Source organism: Rosa rugosa, chromosome 4, assembly GCF_958449725.1.
Source record: "Rosa rugosa chromosome 4, drRosRugo1.1, whole genome shotgun sequence".
In the NCBI taxonomy this organism is placed as follows: Eukaryota; Viridiplantae; Streptophyta; class Magnoliopsida; order Rosales; family Rosaceae; genus Rosa; species Rosa rugosa.
Window position 1 is genome coordinate 3,294,136 of NC_084823.1, and position 15,819 is coordinate 3,309,954.

A 15,819-nucleotide genomic window follows, 5' to 3' on the forward strand; every position below is an offset into this window, starting at 1 on the left:
CAGTTTCGCTTCATGTTGTTTTGTGGTGTAAGACTTTCGGACAAAGCTTCGACGGTGTCGTTTTTTCCTGGGGAGAAAAAGACTGAAATGGCCCTAGATAATGTAAAGGGAGGCATGTGCATTGCGTGGTGTGGTCACTGCCCTTTTAAGCGAATTCACATGGATTTTATAATATATAAAGCTTTGGCCGTTGCCGTGTACGGAGTTTCCTAGGAACAACGAATAGCATTTATTTCTCATAAAGGAGCGTATTTCTTTTATTATCGCTTTTATAGTTTAGTTATTCACTTATTTGAAGTCGAAATTTAAATGTTGTATGATAAAATTAATATAAAATAAACATCTACCTAGCCATTCACTTAATCCTTACGTAAACGCCTAGATGTTAGGTTCCTCCCCTCCATCCGCCTAGAAAATTAATATGGCTGTGTTTGTTTCGCGGAATCTGGGTATTTGAAAAGGAAAGTGTTTCCTTTCTTGTGTTTTCCTGTGTTAGGGATGGCCAAGGAAGGGAAAATGATTCCCAAATGAAAAGAAAAAGAGGAGGAAACTAGTTCCCCCCCCCCCCCCCCCACGGCCCCATCCACTTGCAAAATTATATGACTAAATTGTCCCTGCTCAAAATCATTATTTGCTAATATAACCAACTGTACTTGTTGTTTGTATGATTTTTGCACTACTCCTGTAATGGAAACTAAAATGTGTATTATGACTACATTCCTAGTCTTTCCAAACACTGGAAAGGAAAATTGCTGGGAATTGCAATTTCCCATGTCTATGGAAAGAGCAAGGATTTGATTTCCTTTCCTTTCCTTTCCTTTCCGCGAACCAAACGCAGCCTATAGAGGTAACCAAACAGAGAGGGCTCACAAATTTGCGTGTTCGTTAACTTTTTTTTTTTTCTGATAATTTCTCTGAAAAGAATTATACGGCCCAAAATGAAAGGGAATAGCATCAAACCTCGCGAATCTTTGTTAAAAAGATGTGTTCATTACATATTGGGACTTCGCACAATATTTGGGAACCAGTATTTTCAAATTTTCTTTAGAAGTTGGGAATGCTTAACATTCCACCAACTCCTTTTTTCTCATTCCCCGTCTACATCGTAATCTCATAGATAGATAGTCATTTATGTATGTTGTTAACAGTAACTTTGGGGTGTGTACTAAAACAAGGACTACAGCAACAAAGCAAGTGCATTATACTGTACCCTATGCCAGCTTGGTCCATCGTAGGACAAGACTCACAAGAGCGACAATAACTAGGCGATCACATGTGATGTATTCTTATCGTTTCAATCAGTCATTTTTCTTTTGAGAAATTTCCTGTTCTTGGGTCACAACAAATGCTAAGGAAACAGAGACAAACGCATAGAAAAGAATTTGATGTGATTGATTCCAGAACTGAAAGATGTATGTACACTACAAATGCTGCTAGAAATATACTACTCCTATTACAATTTCTGTACCCCCATTTCTATACAGAATATTGTAGCAAACTAGTAATGCCGCCTTTCTAATTTAAATTTCAAACAACATTAACATTCCCCTTCGTGTGGTATGTGGTACCAGTCATCATGCATTTGCATGTCTCCAAAAAAATGTACAGAGCATCATTCAAATGGGATCTTTCGGCATTTGAAGCACCAAGTCTAGTCTTTTATCATATAGCACAAAAGAACCGAGTCAGCAGTGTGTTTGTCAAAAGAGGTCTATCGAGCCATGACAGTTATTTGCATCACAGGTTGAAGCTCAGATATTCTAGCATACAATGCTTTGAAGCTTTGCCGACAGCATCATTTGGATTCCTGAGTTTCATCGGTACCCAATGCATGAGAAGAAATGACAATGACGGGGAAAAAAACTACCACACTTAGTTATGAATGTTTTATGCTTTTGGCATATGAAGTGTCTTTTATTTATTGTAAGAGAAGTTTTACCTCTGATGACTGTAAGCTGGTGGATTAAGGGTATGATTTTTCCACCATCTACCCAAAAGCATCCAGCTGCTTGCAAGAAATCAAAGGAACAACATCAATCAAGATGAATGTCTTCTTGCACAAGCCGAAAGCGCCAGCCAATCCTCCTCCCCCTTATTGCCGAACGTCACAACTAACCAAAAGCTCATCTAGCACAAAGTTCGGCTCTTCTAACTTCAGGAGTCCAGCTTCTGTAATCAGCACAGAAAACCAGCACTGTGGCAGAATATCACACGGTAGGAAAACAAAGAATGCCACGAAGCTCCCATGATGCAGAAAGAGGATTCAGAACACCCATCAATAGTTAGATCTCTCTCTTTCCAACAACCCCAGCAGGCTTCTTTTGTATACCATATTGCCAAGCATCTCTAGACTTATCACCCGACTGATCAAAGTCGTCCAAGGAATTCTCAAATTGTGGTTTCATAGGCCGGTAATGACCATTCCTAGAAATTACTGGTGCACTGAATTTCTCATCATCTTCTGAAGGTGTTCCTGACCTGGATTCCATGCGCATATCGAATGATCTATGTCTTGGTCCAGCAGATCTCAACCCCCTCATATTAGATGAAAGCTTTCCTGGTAATGGATTGTAGGAGGGTCCCTTTGGACCCAGAAATTCTTTGGGAAGAGTCTCCATGTCCATATAACAGTTCCTGGCCTTGGCATCAGTAATCAATGCAGCCCAGTCATCAGACTGCATTAAGGCATTAGCATTCCCCATGACCTGTTGAGAGAAATAAAAATAAATTAAAATCAACACGGTAGATGCTGTGAGCACATTAAATGAGCAAATATGACTCAATGGAAAGAAATGCATACCCAAAGAGCCCTTCTTGCACGAGTAAGAGCTACGTTCATGCGGCGGATATCTGCAACAAAACCAACCCCGTGACCAGAAGCGCGCACACAGGACATGATAATCACATCTCGTTCTTGGCCTTGGAAAGCATCAACCGTGTTAATATACAGATCCTTCCCTTCTTCTGACTTCAAAGCATCATCAAACTCACGCTGAAGACATTTAAGTTGCAGTTTGTAAGGGGTGATTATGCCAACAGAGATTTTCCCCATGCCCAAAGATTTCGCTGTCTTCTGGAGATGCTCATACAAACGAACACAAAACTGGGCCTCATGAATGTTCTGATAAGAGACCGATCCCCCTCTGTGCGACTCCCGCCCATGGGTAATATCATAAAATACGTAAGGTTTAAGTAAAGGGTCCTTGTAGTATATCTCATCAGGTAAATTAGCAACACTCTCACTGTCAGTGAGGCGTCCTTGGTAAAAGTACCTAGAGGGGAAATCTCGGATTTGAGGATGCATTCTATATTGCACAGATAGCAACATTGTTGGACATTTTGCTTGCTGGAATCTTTCAAAAAGACTTCTACTGTATAACAAAGTTCCAGCGGCCTTGCTAATAACTGTTGCGGGAAGCTGCTGAGGATCACCAACAAGAACACATCGTGCAGCACCAAGAGCAAGGGGAGGAAGAACTCCTACTTCACTGGCTTGGGCTGCCTCATCAATGACAACCATATCAAAACCATGAGAAAGGCGAGAGAACAACTTGCGACCACTGCTTGAAACAGTAGTGAAGACAATTTCTGCCTCATTAGCAAAACTTGCCTCAAGATTAGCACGAGCTTCTTCCAAATTGAAATTGCTGGAAGCGCGAAACTTTCCTTCTAAAATGAATAGGCGGGACAGCTCAACCAGAGTCTTATCCCTGCTTTCAACCGCCGCTGCAAGGCTCTGCAACAATGCATCTCGATTCTGGTCCCGAGCCACCAGAACATCCGGATCAACACCCACAGATCCTTGGGAACGAACAGCAGCTGCTGCAACAGTAAGGTCTCTTTGAAGAGCAGCAATCTGCATAGACAACTGAGCTTCACGACCTCTTAACTGATGCATATACCCAAAAACTTCATCACGATTCTTGACCAAAAGCTGTTCAGTTCTCCGCTCAACAGAGACGGCCTGGGCAGCACGTGTCTGTGAATCGACACCTACTCGGGCTACATCAGGCCGATATACTTTCATCTCACCGTCAATGAATCCACGGTCAAGAACACGTGAAAGAAGCTCGTCTGTTGCAGCATTAGAAGGAGCGCACACCAACATTCGAGGTTTTGGGCACAGCTTTGGTAGTGTACGAAAGAGATTCTGATCCATGCTCTGAAGAACCTCATCAATTGACCCCATAGCAACATTATCAGAGTTGCTCTCAGTATTTTGCTTATAGCTTTCAGGTGCTAACTTTTTGAGCAAAGAAGTATAATACTGCTGATACTGAACCAGATGAATGACGTTTAGCATTCCCCAAACAGTGTGTGTCTTACCAGTTCCTGGAGGTCCTTGAACAAGAGTAAAAGGCCAAGGATCTTGCCTCTTTCCACCACTTGTACCAGATGCAGTATGCACTGCAGCCCATTGGATAGCTGAGAGCTGGGGTCCATTGAAGCTCCTATGCAAATGATCAACAAAATTCGGTGTGAAGCATTCGGGCATAGCAGGGCTCTGCTGCTCATATTTTGGGAAATGTTCAGGACTGGGCTGAAGAATCGCAGCTTGCATCTGTGAAAATCAACGGTCAGATCATTATCCACACAAACAAAATAGATCTGAATATTAAAAGCCACTGACAATTCCAAGAATATGTCACCTGCACATTCAGACGACGAAATGCATGCAGTGCAACGTACTCCCTCTGGGTGGTTGCAAGAGAACCAAGCACCGTCAAAAACCAAGTGCCTTTGGGCTGCAGCTTTCTCAGAATGTGATCATCATCAACCAAGCTGTACAATAGAATTAGAGAAGGGGGGGGGGGGGAAGATGTCAGCATACTTTTGCTAAAAAAAATATTAGAGAATAATCAAATTTAATAGACATAGAGAACTATTTAGCAACCTATTGGATTCATAGGTGTCCCCAACATAAAAATGAAGGATTGCTCCTGATGGATCACGTGTATCGATAGGAATATGTCGCCTGACAGTACCAGCCACACGTCCACTGATTTCAGGCTCCTCATTCTCGTCTGTTGAGGAGTTGTTCCTTCTGGATCTGACTGCTTGACATATGAGACTATGTTAATAACATCATCAAAAACATCTAAAACCATAAAATAATAAATTGACATGAAATGATGGATTGTATTCACATATCAGACCTAATCCAGGCCTGGGGGTTGAAAGAACTGCAACATCACCCTCCTTAAATGTCCACTTGTTAGATTCATTTGCTGGAAGGACTACAACATCATACCACCCTAAGCCACCAAAAGTTACACCTCAGTCAGTTCACAGAACAAGGATAAGAAACCACAGGTACTAGTGTTGCAGCTAAAGTAAACTAGGGAACATAAGATTAGACTTGGTACCTCTTTCTCTCCTTTCAATGCTCCTTACACGAACCATTGTATGACCATTAATTGAAGCACCTTCAGTTAATTCCTCCCACGTACTGTAAAGCTGTGCCCGGCATTCCTCAAATAGCAAGGGTTCAAATACTCTGACATAATCCTCAACAGACTCAAACCGATCAGGAACGCATTGGAGATCAGTCTCCCCTGTTGCACAAGGAAACGAAGGAAAATAAGAAAGGATATTGACAGAAAAAATATGACGAGGGTCAAAATCAGACAAATAACTATGCGCCAGGACATAACCTAAATATTCATATGAACTAGAAGCTCCTCAGACCTTTAAAAAGCTACTGAGCCAAATTTAGAGATTACAATTGACTGAAGATTAAATTTGATATTTTCCCTCTTATTAGCTCAGAAATCAGTGTATCTTTGCTCAATAACAATAATTCAGTACAAAAGCAATATTCTCCAAATAGGCTTTCCAGATGATTGAACACCCACCACATGAAGCTGTAGAGATCCCCCTCCACTAATTTGTGGGCCTGAGTAATACAATATCAACTTTTTACTTCTTTTAAAGCTAATAAGGAAAATTACAATTACCAAAATTCCACATTTTGATAAGGAACACAAACTCAACAAACAAAGCGTGCAAAACTATACCAAAAGGAGATGAAATGTAGAAAGTTTATCTCCTCTCCCATTGCCCCCAAAACAGATTATACTATGAGAACATTTGCACACAAGATGGCATATGATGGTGATAAGAATTACAAAGTGAAATTGAGAAAGTCAATGAAATGTGTTAATCAGAATCTCGATTTCACGCTATAATTGTCATCACCTTTCCAAGTCTTTTGTGTGCTATATGTCTCATAATGTAACAATTGGAGGGCCATGGAGCACTGGCATAAAAAAACCAGGAAAGTTGTCAACACAGATAGACCAAAGTTCCTAAGAGTGACAATATTGGCCAACCAATCACTAAAAACTAGTCAATGGTATTGAACATGCACTTTTACAGTAACCGAAAACTATAATAAATAAAAAACAAAAAATAACTTTGTACCTGGATTATGCCAAAACTTTTCATTGGTAACCTCCCGTATAAGACGCTCTACTGATGTGTCTTGGTACATGTTACTGACTGTCATTTGCTTCTTGGCAGGAATAAGCTTTTTGTTCCCCAACTTGGAATCCATGGAGCTTTGAGTGACTGGCTTCCTATTAGCAACCTGTGAATTCTTTGGGAGCCTCATATCTGTGGGCTGCTTCCATGAACTCTGTCTCGGAATAGGTGGTAAGACCTCTGCAGATGAGTCGGTATCACCATTTTGCCTTTTCAGCCTAGCTGCTGCATGATTAACATCCCCATTACATTCAGCTTTAGATTCACTAGAATCCCCAGCAAGTCCTCCTTCACTGCATAGAACATCAGGATGTTTCTGGTCCTTGATTATTGGTTGTGACTGCTTTTCTCCTATGCGGTCAGTAGGTGGAGGAACTGAAGGTGGAGAAATTGTGCGAACCTCCTTCATAGTGCGAGTTGTAACAGCTGCAGGGATGGACTGTCTTCTCGGTGTTGAACTTTTGATAGGACCAGCTTGCTTAACATCTTCCAAATTAAGGAACATTGTCTGTCTACTACGTTTCTTTCCCAGCTTTGCTTCATTATGCTGATCCATCTTCCTCTTCACTGGATTATTTGCACCCTTGAGGGGACGGCTCGCTTCAATGCCCTTAACTTTCTCTTGTTTCAGAACCAAGCCAGGTTCCTCCTGACAGTCCATGGATGTATGACCTTTGACATTGTTGTCTGAATTGCGGCTACTGCTGCTCTCATCCTTCAGACTTTCTGATATTTTAATATTGCAAGGACTACCGTCTGGAGCAACACCAGAAGCAGCACCAGATCTTTCTTGTTCTAGGGAAGTTTTACCCTGTTCACGCAAACTGCCGCTTCCATGAGCATCAGCAGATCCATCGGCATCAGACCACTCTCCTTCTTCTCTTTCCACAACAGGGGCATCTACAGCTGGCACCGCTTTAATGTCCTCGTTACTACTTGACCTGCACAATGAGGCATTGTTGGGAATCCTATCTCTTGCCTCCTTCTGCTCAGCGCTACCTTCAGAGCCATGAGCATATTTAGGGCGAATAAAAGGTTGAAAACCAGACACAGATGATGCATGTGAGAAAGCATGATTATTAACAATTCCTTGTGTACCAGCTGCTACGCCAAGCATTTCAGAAGTGTGGGGGCTTGTTGAAGGGAGTGCCTTTTGAGGCGGCAATGAGACAATGCTATCACTCTCGTCATTATCCTCGGCAGGGGGTTCATTGAGATCAAATAATGGCCGTCCTCGAGAACCCATCTCATATGTAAATACATACAAACTAAACCGTATTCCCAAACTGATTGAATTAGAACTCTGCGTAACTTTCCTTCTATAAAAAAAAAAAAACACATGCACATGAAATTCAACCAGTTAGCTAATACGAAAGCATCACCGAATAACAACCACAAACATTCACGAAAACCTAGCTGACTTCTATCACCAAAATTACATTACAGTCTATCATCAATCAAAGAGTAAATAATCAAACAATCAATTACAAAAAACAAGCTACAGTAAAACAGTTATCAAGCAGAACGAATATCAAGTTAATCTAACAAACTAACTCTTAGATTCAAATGCAAAAAATCAACATTTCAAGGAACAAGGCAACACTAAGAGTTTTGAAATTTATTCAGATTGAAATTTCTAATTGCACAGAGAAAACCCTAATCCCAAATCCAGAAGCACAGTGCCTGATCCAATTAAAACCCACAATTTCCCAATTTACTCAGATTAAAAAATTTCAAATTGCAAGACCTAGCTTCCGTTCTAGGGTTTCATCACTTCAAATCCACACAGATCGAACCCCCAAAATTTCATTCAATGCATTTTAAGTCACGGCATACGATTCAGTCCTCCTCCAACCCCATTATTCACGCCTCTAAATCATCATCATCATCATCATCATCATCATCATCATCTTCCTCCACAAATCACAAAACTAAAATCTGAATTTTAATCTATAATCTATAGCAGATAGAACTTTTACCTCGAATTTTCGAGCGTCTTGTGTAAAATTTAACAAGATGAAAATAATAATTTTCACTAAAATATACGAGAGAGAGTCTCTGTATTAAGGTGAGGGGTTATAGAGAGAGAGAGAGAGAGAGAGAGAGTCTCTGAGCGTTACAGAGAGAGAGAGAGAGAGAGAGAGAGAGAGAAGAGAAAGCGAAGCTAAATATGAGAGAAAGCAAGGGGGTGGTGACGGGTTTATATAGGAAATATCAAACTAACTTCTCCGGCCGGTTTTCTCTCCGGTCACCGTTATTTAATTCCGGCTTTATTTTTTAATCCACCCCTTTTTTAATACTATATCCTTCCGAGGAAATCAAATTTCCACTACCACCCCTGGTTTAGCCTCGTTATTACCGAGTCAGATTTTGCGGGTTGGAATTTTGACCACGAGGAGTGATGCGACGGAGGGGCAGTTTCGGGATTTCATTAAGGCTACAGATTAGGGCTGAAAAAAAAAATTTATGCTGGCGTGTATGACACTCGCACGTAAGAATCTTACGCTGCAAGGCCGATTTCGAGGTGGGGCCCCGAGGGATGCACACGTGGACGTGGTTGATTTGCTTACCGTTGCCTGATTCCTCGATCGGGTATGTGTGCGGTTTTTTGAAATTTTTTTTTTTTTTTTACCTTAAACGGTACAATTTCCGTGACATCAGAGGGCAGAAAGGTCTTTTCAAGAGACAGGCGAGAACGAGCCCACGTGCATTTAAAGCGGAGGAGGAGCACAGTACTGTGTACGGGACTAGGGGATACAGATGTCCTTGGGGTGAACGACACGCATGAGAAAGGCGCGTGGGAGTGCAGAGCAGAGTATGCCGTGTCCTTTTGTTAGAATCAGTAAAAAGAGAGTAGATCTCTCTATTCCTCGTTTGGTTCGTAATTACGTTTTAGTCCATTTAGGAGTGAATCATGACCAACACCCTAAGAATCTAGACCAGAAATTTTCTTTTATTTTTATCATGAAAATTTAGAGATTATGGAAAAAAATTAAAAATTAGGATCAATTTGGTGTATAATAAATAGGAAATAAATATTAGGAAGACTATTATGACCTGCCCTGAATGATTTGATAGAGCTTGTTGGGGGATTGGGGGCGGTTAGATATTCATTGTTTTAGCCATTTAGAGCACCTATTTAGGAGTGTGACCAAACTCTTAAAAAGGTTGTATCAAGATGCTAAATTTCATGTGATTTGATCGACCTAAAATTTATGTTATTTTGCATTCAATTAGGTTGTTTGGTATTCTCTAAAATCAAATCTAAAAATCTTGTGTTTAGAATTTTAATGATACGTTTACTTACTTCTAATGAAAAATAAATAAATAGAAATATTATGAATGAACGTATATTTGATTAGCTACGCTCCAATACGTAACCTAATTCAAGAAAAAATGAGGGAACTCGCTTGAGAATTATGATTTACTCGTCTTAGTAATCACAAAAGAGGTCATGTATTGAAATCGTTTCTCTTAGTGTCCAAAATGTTTATCTATGCATAATTGTTAAACTATATGTCTTTTAAGTATCGGTCGAATAATTAACGAGTTCAATTATGAGTTAGGCTGTGTTCAATTCAAATGTTAGAGGCTAGAAAGAAAAGAAAATAAATTTGCATCGCATTTTCTATAGATACAAAATGTATAAATGAAAGGAAATTATATTGTAACGAATAAAGTCATTTCCATTTTATAAACCAAATGGGATCTTAACATATAATTATGATTCCATTTATAGTATATAATGATACATTTACTTGTAATGAAAAATAGATAAATTGAATAAGATTATTCAATACACTACCCTCCAACATGTAATCTAATTTAGGAAGAGATATGAGAGAACTCACTCGAGCATACGATTTAGTTGTCTTAGTAAACACAAAAGAAGCCATGTATTAAAATCGTTTCTCTTGTGTCCGAAATGTCTGTCTATGTATAAATCTATATGCACTATATACGCTATTTTAAGTATCAATCTAATAAGTAATAACGAATTCAATTATGAGTTAGACTTTACTTAAATGTTAGAGGTTAGAAAAGAAGAAAATGAATTCGCTTCGCATGTTCTGTAAATGCAAATTGTAATATAAGGAAACTTGCTTTATGAGAAAAATATATCACAAATGGAAGGAAATTATATATGTACTAAATTGAATCATTTCTATTTGTAACAAATTGAGATCTTAAGATGTAATCTTAAATTTACTGTTCTATCTATGATATTTAGTCAGTTGCATGTGTGGCATATTCATATATGCGTAGTTTTATTCCATAACTGATTACACTTCTTTTCTTCTCCTGTCAAACACACACTTTGCTATCTTATAGTATATAGTTTATCTTTTGCATGGGACAATAATTTTTATGTACGATTAGATAGATTAATTAAGATAGCCTGGACAAGCATGACCAAACTACCATTATGTTGGTTGTAAACTTTTGATTTAAACGTTTTTGTAATTGTTTGGTGGGTGGTATACGGTAATTGCCAATTTAAGAGAGGGATACTGTAGCATGACTTAAAAACCATATAGTTTCTTGGTGCCTCACTCTGCAGGTTGTTGGACTCCTATTTAACATTACAATATCACAGGAGGAAAGTATCACCAATTTAGTCAAACATTACAATTAAATTGGGGAATTGGGTGGCTGGGTTTTGACCCTTATAAGGTATAAGATTTCAATTTACACACCAAAAACTTTCAAGTTCTATAATGTGCAATGGACAAATCTATTTTATTGGAGAATTCCTACTTAGAAAAAATGGTGACAAATCTTGTGTAAACCATATTATTAGGAAGTGTACGTGCGCTTTAGCATCTAGAAGTTGCAGCCAAGTGCATTATTGTTGATATTGGATTGGTAGTTTGATATTCATTTTAAGATAAAACCTACGAAATTTCATCTGTGTACTTACATGAGCATTTGCCAAGCATAATTAGCTATAATGAGCCGCGCTCATGCTACCGCCAGTGGTACCAACTACCATCAACTGTGTGACCTACGGAAACACACCCAAGCAGGCTACCGCCTGAGCCCCGGCTCACCCCCAAATCACCGCTGACGCGCCGCCACGCCCCGCCAAAACAGCATCAGAAGCTCCACGATATGGGAATTGAAGCATATCAGTCCCACATCGAAAACAAGGAAGAGGTCAACATCTTCCCCACCTATAAAAGGTTCACTCATTTCTCCTCATTAATTAAGCATTTACTACTTACCTACTGTTATTCTGTCAACATGAATACATTGACTAACTTAGGCATCGGAGAAAGAGAAGACCGCCCAGCGCGGTCTCCCTCTGACGCCACTTTGTATTTTACTTGGCAGATAACGGAAGCTCCGAGAATATCACAAGTAGCGGTCCGCCCACCGGACCCGCGTTAACCAAGATTATGCTACCGCCCAAATCTTAGACATTAACAATATGTGATGCCTTGGAATTTGGAACTCACTCACTCAATGGTTATGGAAATAATTTGATCATCAAATGGGTGAAGATCGTTCCATGTTGATTTACTCTTAGATAATCGTGATTTAGTATCAACCCCTATCACAACTTTTTAAATTATGATTTGTGATTGAATTGAATGAAGAATTGCCACATAGAACTAGTAATAGAGCACGTACGTGCTATCCCGTATCAATCCAATAGGACTAAAAATGGTGCAAATATCTAGTAACATGGCTTTTAGGTGGTATCCATTTTATTGTTGACATTGAAATAGAACCTATTCAACACTTAACTCCCTCAATTTAAACACCATCTTACATATATTTGTCGGCTCAAAATCGTCACACTATTTGATCACATGCCTTATTTTCAAAGTTAATCTCATCACTTACGGAGAATAATATTCTCCCTTTCAAAAATTTCTTTTATTTTATATCAAAATCAAAACTACTAACCGAGCCGAACCGAACCAAAGTCAAAATGGGTGCGACTTTGCTAATGAGCCGGGCCTGCCTAGATATAACCTGGCCCAGACCACGAAGTACAAGTTCTGACGTGGCAAAATCCGAAGCTACTACTTCACTGGGCGAGTCATTTTCGTTTTCCATCTAATTCTGCAGCAATGGCGGTTGCCTTGAAGCCATTGTTGCCCATCATCATACTCTCCTCTCTGCTCCTCTACGAAGAGTGGGTCTCAACTCCCTCATGCAAACCCGAACCACCCGGACCCGAACCCGACCCGGCCCACCACCCGGACGACCTCAAGGTCATGATGGTCGCCAACCTCCTCCTCCTCGGCTCCGAATCCGGCTACTTCGACCTCCTCTTCCGCGACTACTACACCTCCAAATTCTTCACGGTAAATTCCCCATTCTACCCTCCCTCATCTCCCGATTTTACCAAAACCAACCGCCTTTTAACCTGAAAAATTCGAAATCCTAACTGAAAAGCGCAGAAATCGTTCCGGACTCTACGGCCCGATATGCTCCTCGTCCTCGGCGACATCTCGGCGCGTGGCCACCACTTGCGGAGGAGCGAGTATGTCTCGGTGATCCGTCAGTTTCACCGGGTCCTGGGCCCGTTTCTGGACCTCCCGCTCCACGTGGTTCTCGGCGACCGGGACGTCGGAGTCTGCGACGGGCTGAGTGAGGACTCGGTGGGCTGGATCGCGAGGAGGTTGCCGGGCCTGGACCCGGCCGGGTGCGGAGCCTTTGAGATCGGGAACGTCAGCTTCGTGTCGCTAAACGCCGTCGCTTTGCTGTGCGGGAATAGTGAGGTGAGGTTCAGCGTGGAGAAGGCGGTGGAGAGAGAGAGCGTGGATTTTCGAGTCGAAAATGAGGGGGGAAGTGGAGATAGAGAGAGGAAGGAGAGGGTTTATGAGTTTGGGTGGAGAGAGAATGCAATGTCCTCCGGGTCTGGACCTGTGGTTTTGCTTCACTTTCCGTTGAGCCGAAATGTGAGTACTACTGATTTCGATGGGAGTCCTAATGTTTTCGACGGCAGGTGTGTGTAGATTTCTTCATGTTCTTGTTATTTCGGATAAGTAATGATGTTTTAGTAGAAATGGAGTGTAGAACTAGACATGCGTGGAGTGATTTTGATGATTTGATATGCGAAAGCGATGATTATTTCAAGCAATGCATCTTGTTTTCTGCTAAAAGAAGTACTAAATGTGTTTTGTTTAAATTATTTCGACAGGGAGGATGTTGGTAGAGGGCCGTACGATTTGTTACAGAAGCTACCGCCAAATGCTACTGAATATATATTTCAAGCTCTCAAGCCAAGGTGAGTTCACGCTTTACGTTTTTATGACACTGCCTCACGTTCCCCTGCACATTATTTGTATAAATGTGTGTTCATATGTAGATATTACCAATATGTTGTTTTTTGACTCTTGATATTGTTCTGTACACACAGTAAGGTCATTTTATGTCATTTCAACCACTGAATTGTCCTCCGATGACTTGAGACTTGTATGCGTCTTTATTAGAATACTCAGTGTTATGTGATTGGCATTGCTCTGTATATACAAATATGAGGTATTAACTCAAAAGGCATTGCATAGACTTGTTTTCAACCATTATATCGTACTCGGTTGCCTGAGATCCACACTCAGTGAGATCATTGGTTATTCATATTTTATATCACAATTGAGAAAGAACTCCTTATTAGAGAAGTATCTCGTCTATCCACATATATAGGATGGAAAGTGCAAAAAAGTATACTGACATAATATGTAATTCTTGATTATTAGAACTGGTTTCTATTTTCTAAAATCCTAATGCTGGATTATGTGTGTTTTTAAGTGAAGCATGTAATTGAGACCTGATTTAGCAATCAAGGAGATGATTTCCCCATGGTCGTAAGCTGTTTGTGTATGTGTGCAATGGTCTTAATTTTGTAACCACATTCAAGAGTCTTCTGATCTATCATATTCTAGGGTCTGGTATGACAATTCTTTCCCTCTCATATAAAGAAAAAGTGGATGAATGATGAATCTAACTTGATTTATGAATATATCTAGAGTTCAATATACTTTTGTATATGGAGAACCAAACCACTTAGTTTATCCATAAGATACAAGATGTCCAAGCAACTATTATTACTACTTAGTTCTATCAGGTGACTGGCTGCAAGTATGAGTACCACCTGATGTGTTGCTACCATTGCAAGACCCACTTCTTTCTAGCTAGTGAACAAATCTTGTTGTGGCTTTGGGGAAAATGGCTTACTTGGTGGCGATGGTATTTGCTAATTGCTAAATGTATTTGTTTTCTGCATTTAAAATGAAAGAAATATTATTAATAGTACACTGTGGGGAAGGTGGCTTCCTATGTAGTGATTGCTTATTCACTAGTTGCTAAATGCTTAGTTGATTCTGCATTTTAAATATTTTTTTCTTTCTTCACAATAACAAAAGAAGTAAAGAACAGTTGTATTTTAAGGATCTCTGTTAAGTTGTCTACTCTGCCCTTTCCCCTCAGTGACTACGGGTCCAGTTTGCATACAAACATTGGAAAACAAATTTATTTTACACAAAACATGCGCAGAGGTTGTTTTGGAACCTTCTGTTACTTTCCATTTCTATATTGCTGAGGGTTGGCAAACTAAAATGCGCAGAAGTTGAGGTGATAAATTCCAAATATCAGGAGTATTGCTTGTTAATGTCGTAATGCTTGAGAAATACTTGGAGGACCAAAGATGAATTGATAGTTCAGGGGAACAACCCCTACCCCACTGATAGAATGATCACCTAATGTTCCTCAGTTCTATACTTATCCCTTTCTTAAGTCAGACTGGTGGTTCATGCAAGTTTGATGCTATAGTATTCATTGATCCTATTGTTGATTTGTATGCCTAACTGAAAGACTTGAACTTATGGGTTTGCTGAAGTTCATTATACTGTCAATTTCTAGACACTTCACCTGTCAGTCTATGTTCTCCAATTTACAACTCAAATTGTAACTCAATTTACCTGTAAGCTAATCGTGTTATGTTTCTTCCTTGTTTTCAGGATTGTTTTCAGTGCCCACACTCAGGAATTCTATGATCATTTCCATCCAGATGGAACCCGTGAGGTTACTGTTCCGGCCATGACATGGAATGCGAGGGATGATCCTGGATTTGTTATTGCCACTTTCCGAAGGAATGAAGGAGCAGTAAGCATCAGCCATTGCTCTCTTGCTAGGGAATCTCACATACTTGTAGCCTATGCATCTCTTCTGATTCTTTCGGTATCAATGCTGGCTTTCTCAAGCACACCTAGTTTAAGATCTTTCAAGACAATGATAACCTGATATGTGTGTTACGATTGTGTTGTGCATTACTGTCCGTAAAATTTTGTATATACATTACTATAGTATTTGGGTGAGCAAAAA

At 40.0% G+C, this 15,819-nt stretch overlaps 2 protein-coding genes across 3 annotated transcripts; one reads left to right on the plus strand and one right to left on the minus strand.

Moving 5' to 3' along the window:
* Positions 1-1,373: 1,373 nt before the first annotated feature.
* Positions 1,374-8,652, minus strand: LOC133745717 (uncharacterized ATP-dependent helicase C29A10.10c-like). Of its 2 annotated transcripts, XM_062173837.1 has the most exons (10): positions 8,463-8,652; positions 7,582-7,802; positions 6,424-7,482; positions 5,367-5,555; positions 5,157-5,255; positions 4,895-5,054; positions 4,650-4,782; positions 2,801-4,561; positions 1,940-2,705; positions 1,374-1,807 (listed from the first exon to the last, which is right to left on the minus strand). In XM_062173837.1, the coding sequence occupies exons 2-9, from the start codon at positions 7,727-7,729 to the stop codon at positions 2,283-2,285; spliced, it is 3,972 nt and encodes a 1,323-aa protein (XP_062029821.1). In that variant the 5' UTR covers positions 7,730-7,802; positions 8,463-8,652; the 3' UTR covers positions 1,374-1,807; positions 1,940-2,282. The 2 variants fall into 2 exon arrangements, with proteins under 2 accessions (XP_062029821.1, XP_062029820.1); XM_062173836.1 differs by having other exon boundaries at positions 6,424-7,802.
* Positions 8,653-12,518: 3,866 nt separating this feature from the next.
* Positions 12,519-15,819, plus strand: LOC133706881 (uncharacterized). The gene is made up of 4 exons (XM_062132431.1): positions 12,519-12,800; positions 12,897-13,444; positions 13,640-13,726; positions 15,456-15,819. The coding sequence occupies exons 1-4, from the start codon at positions 12,564-12,566 to the stop codon at positions 15,736-15,738; spliced, it is 1,155 nt and encodes a 384-aa protein (XP_061988415.1). The 5' UTR covers positions 12,519-12,563; the 3' UTR covers positions 15,739-15,819.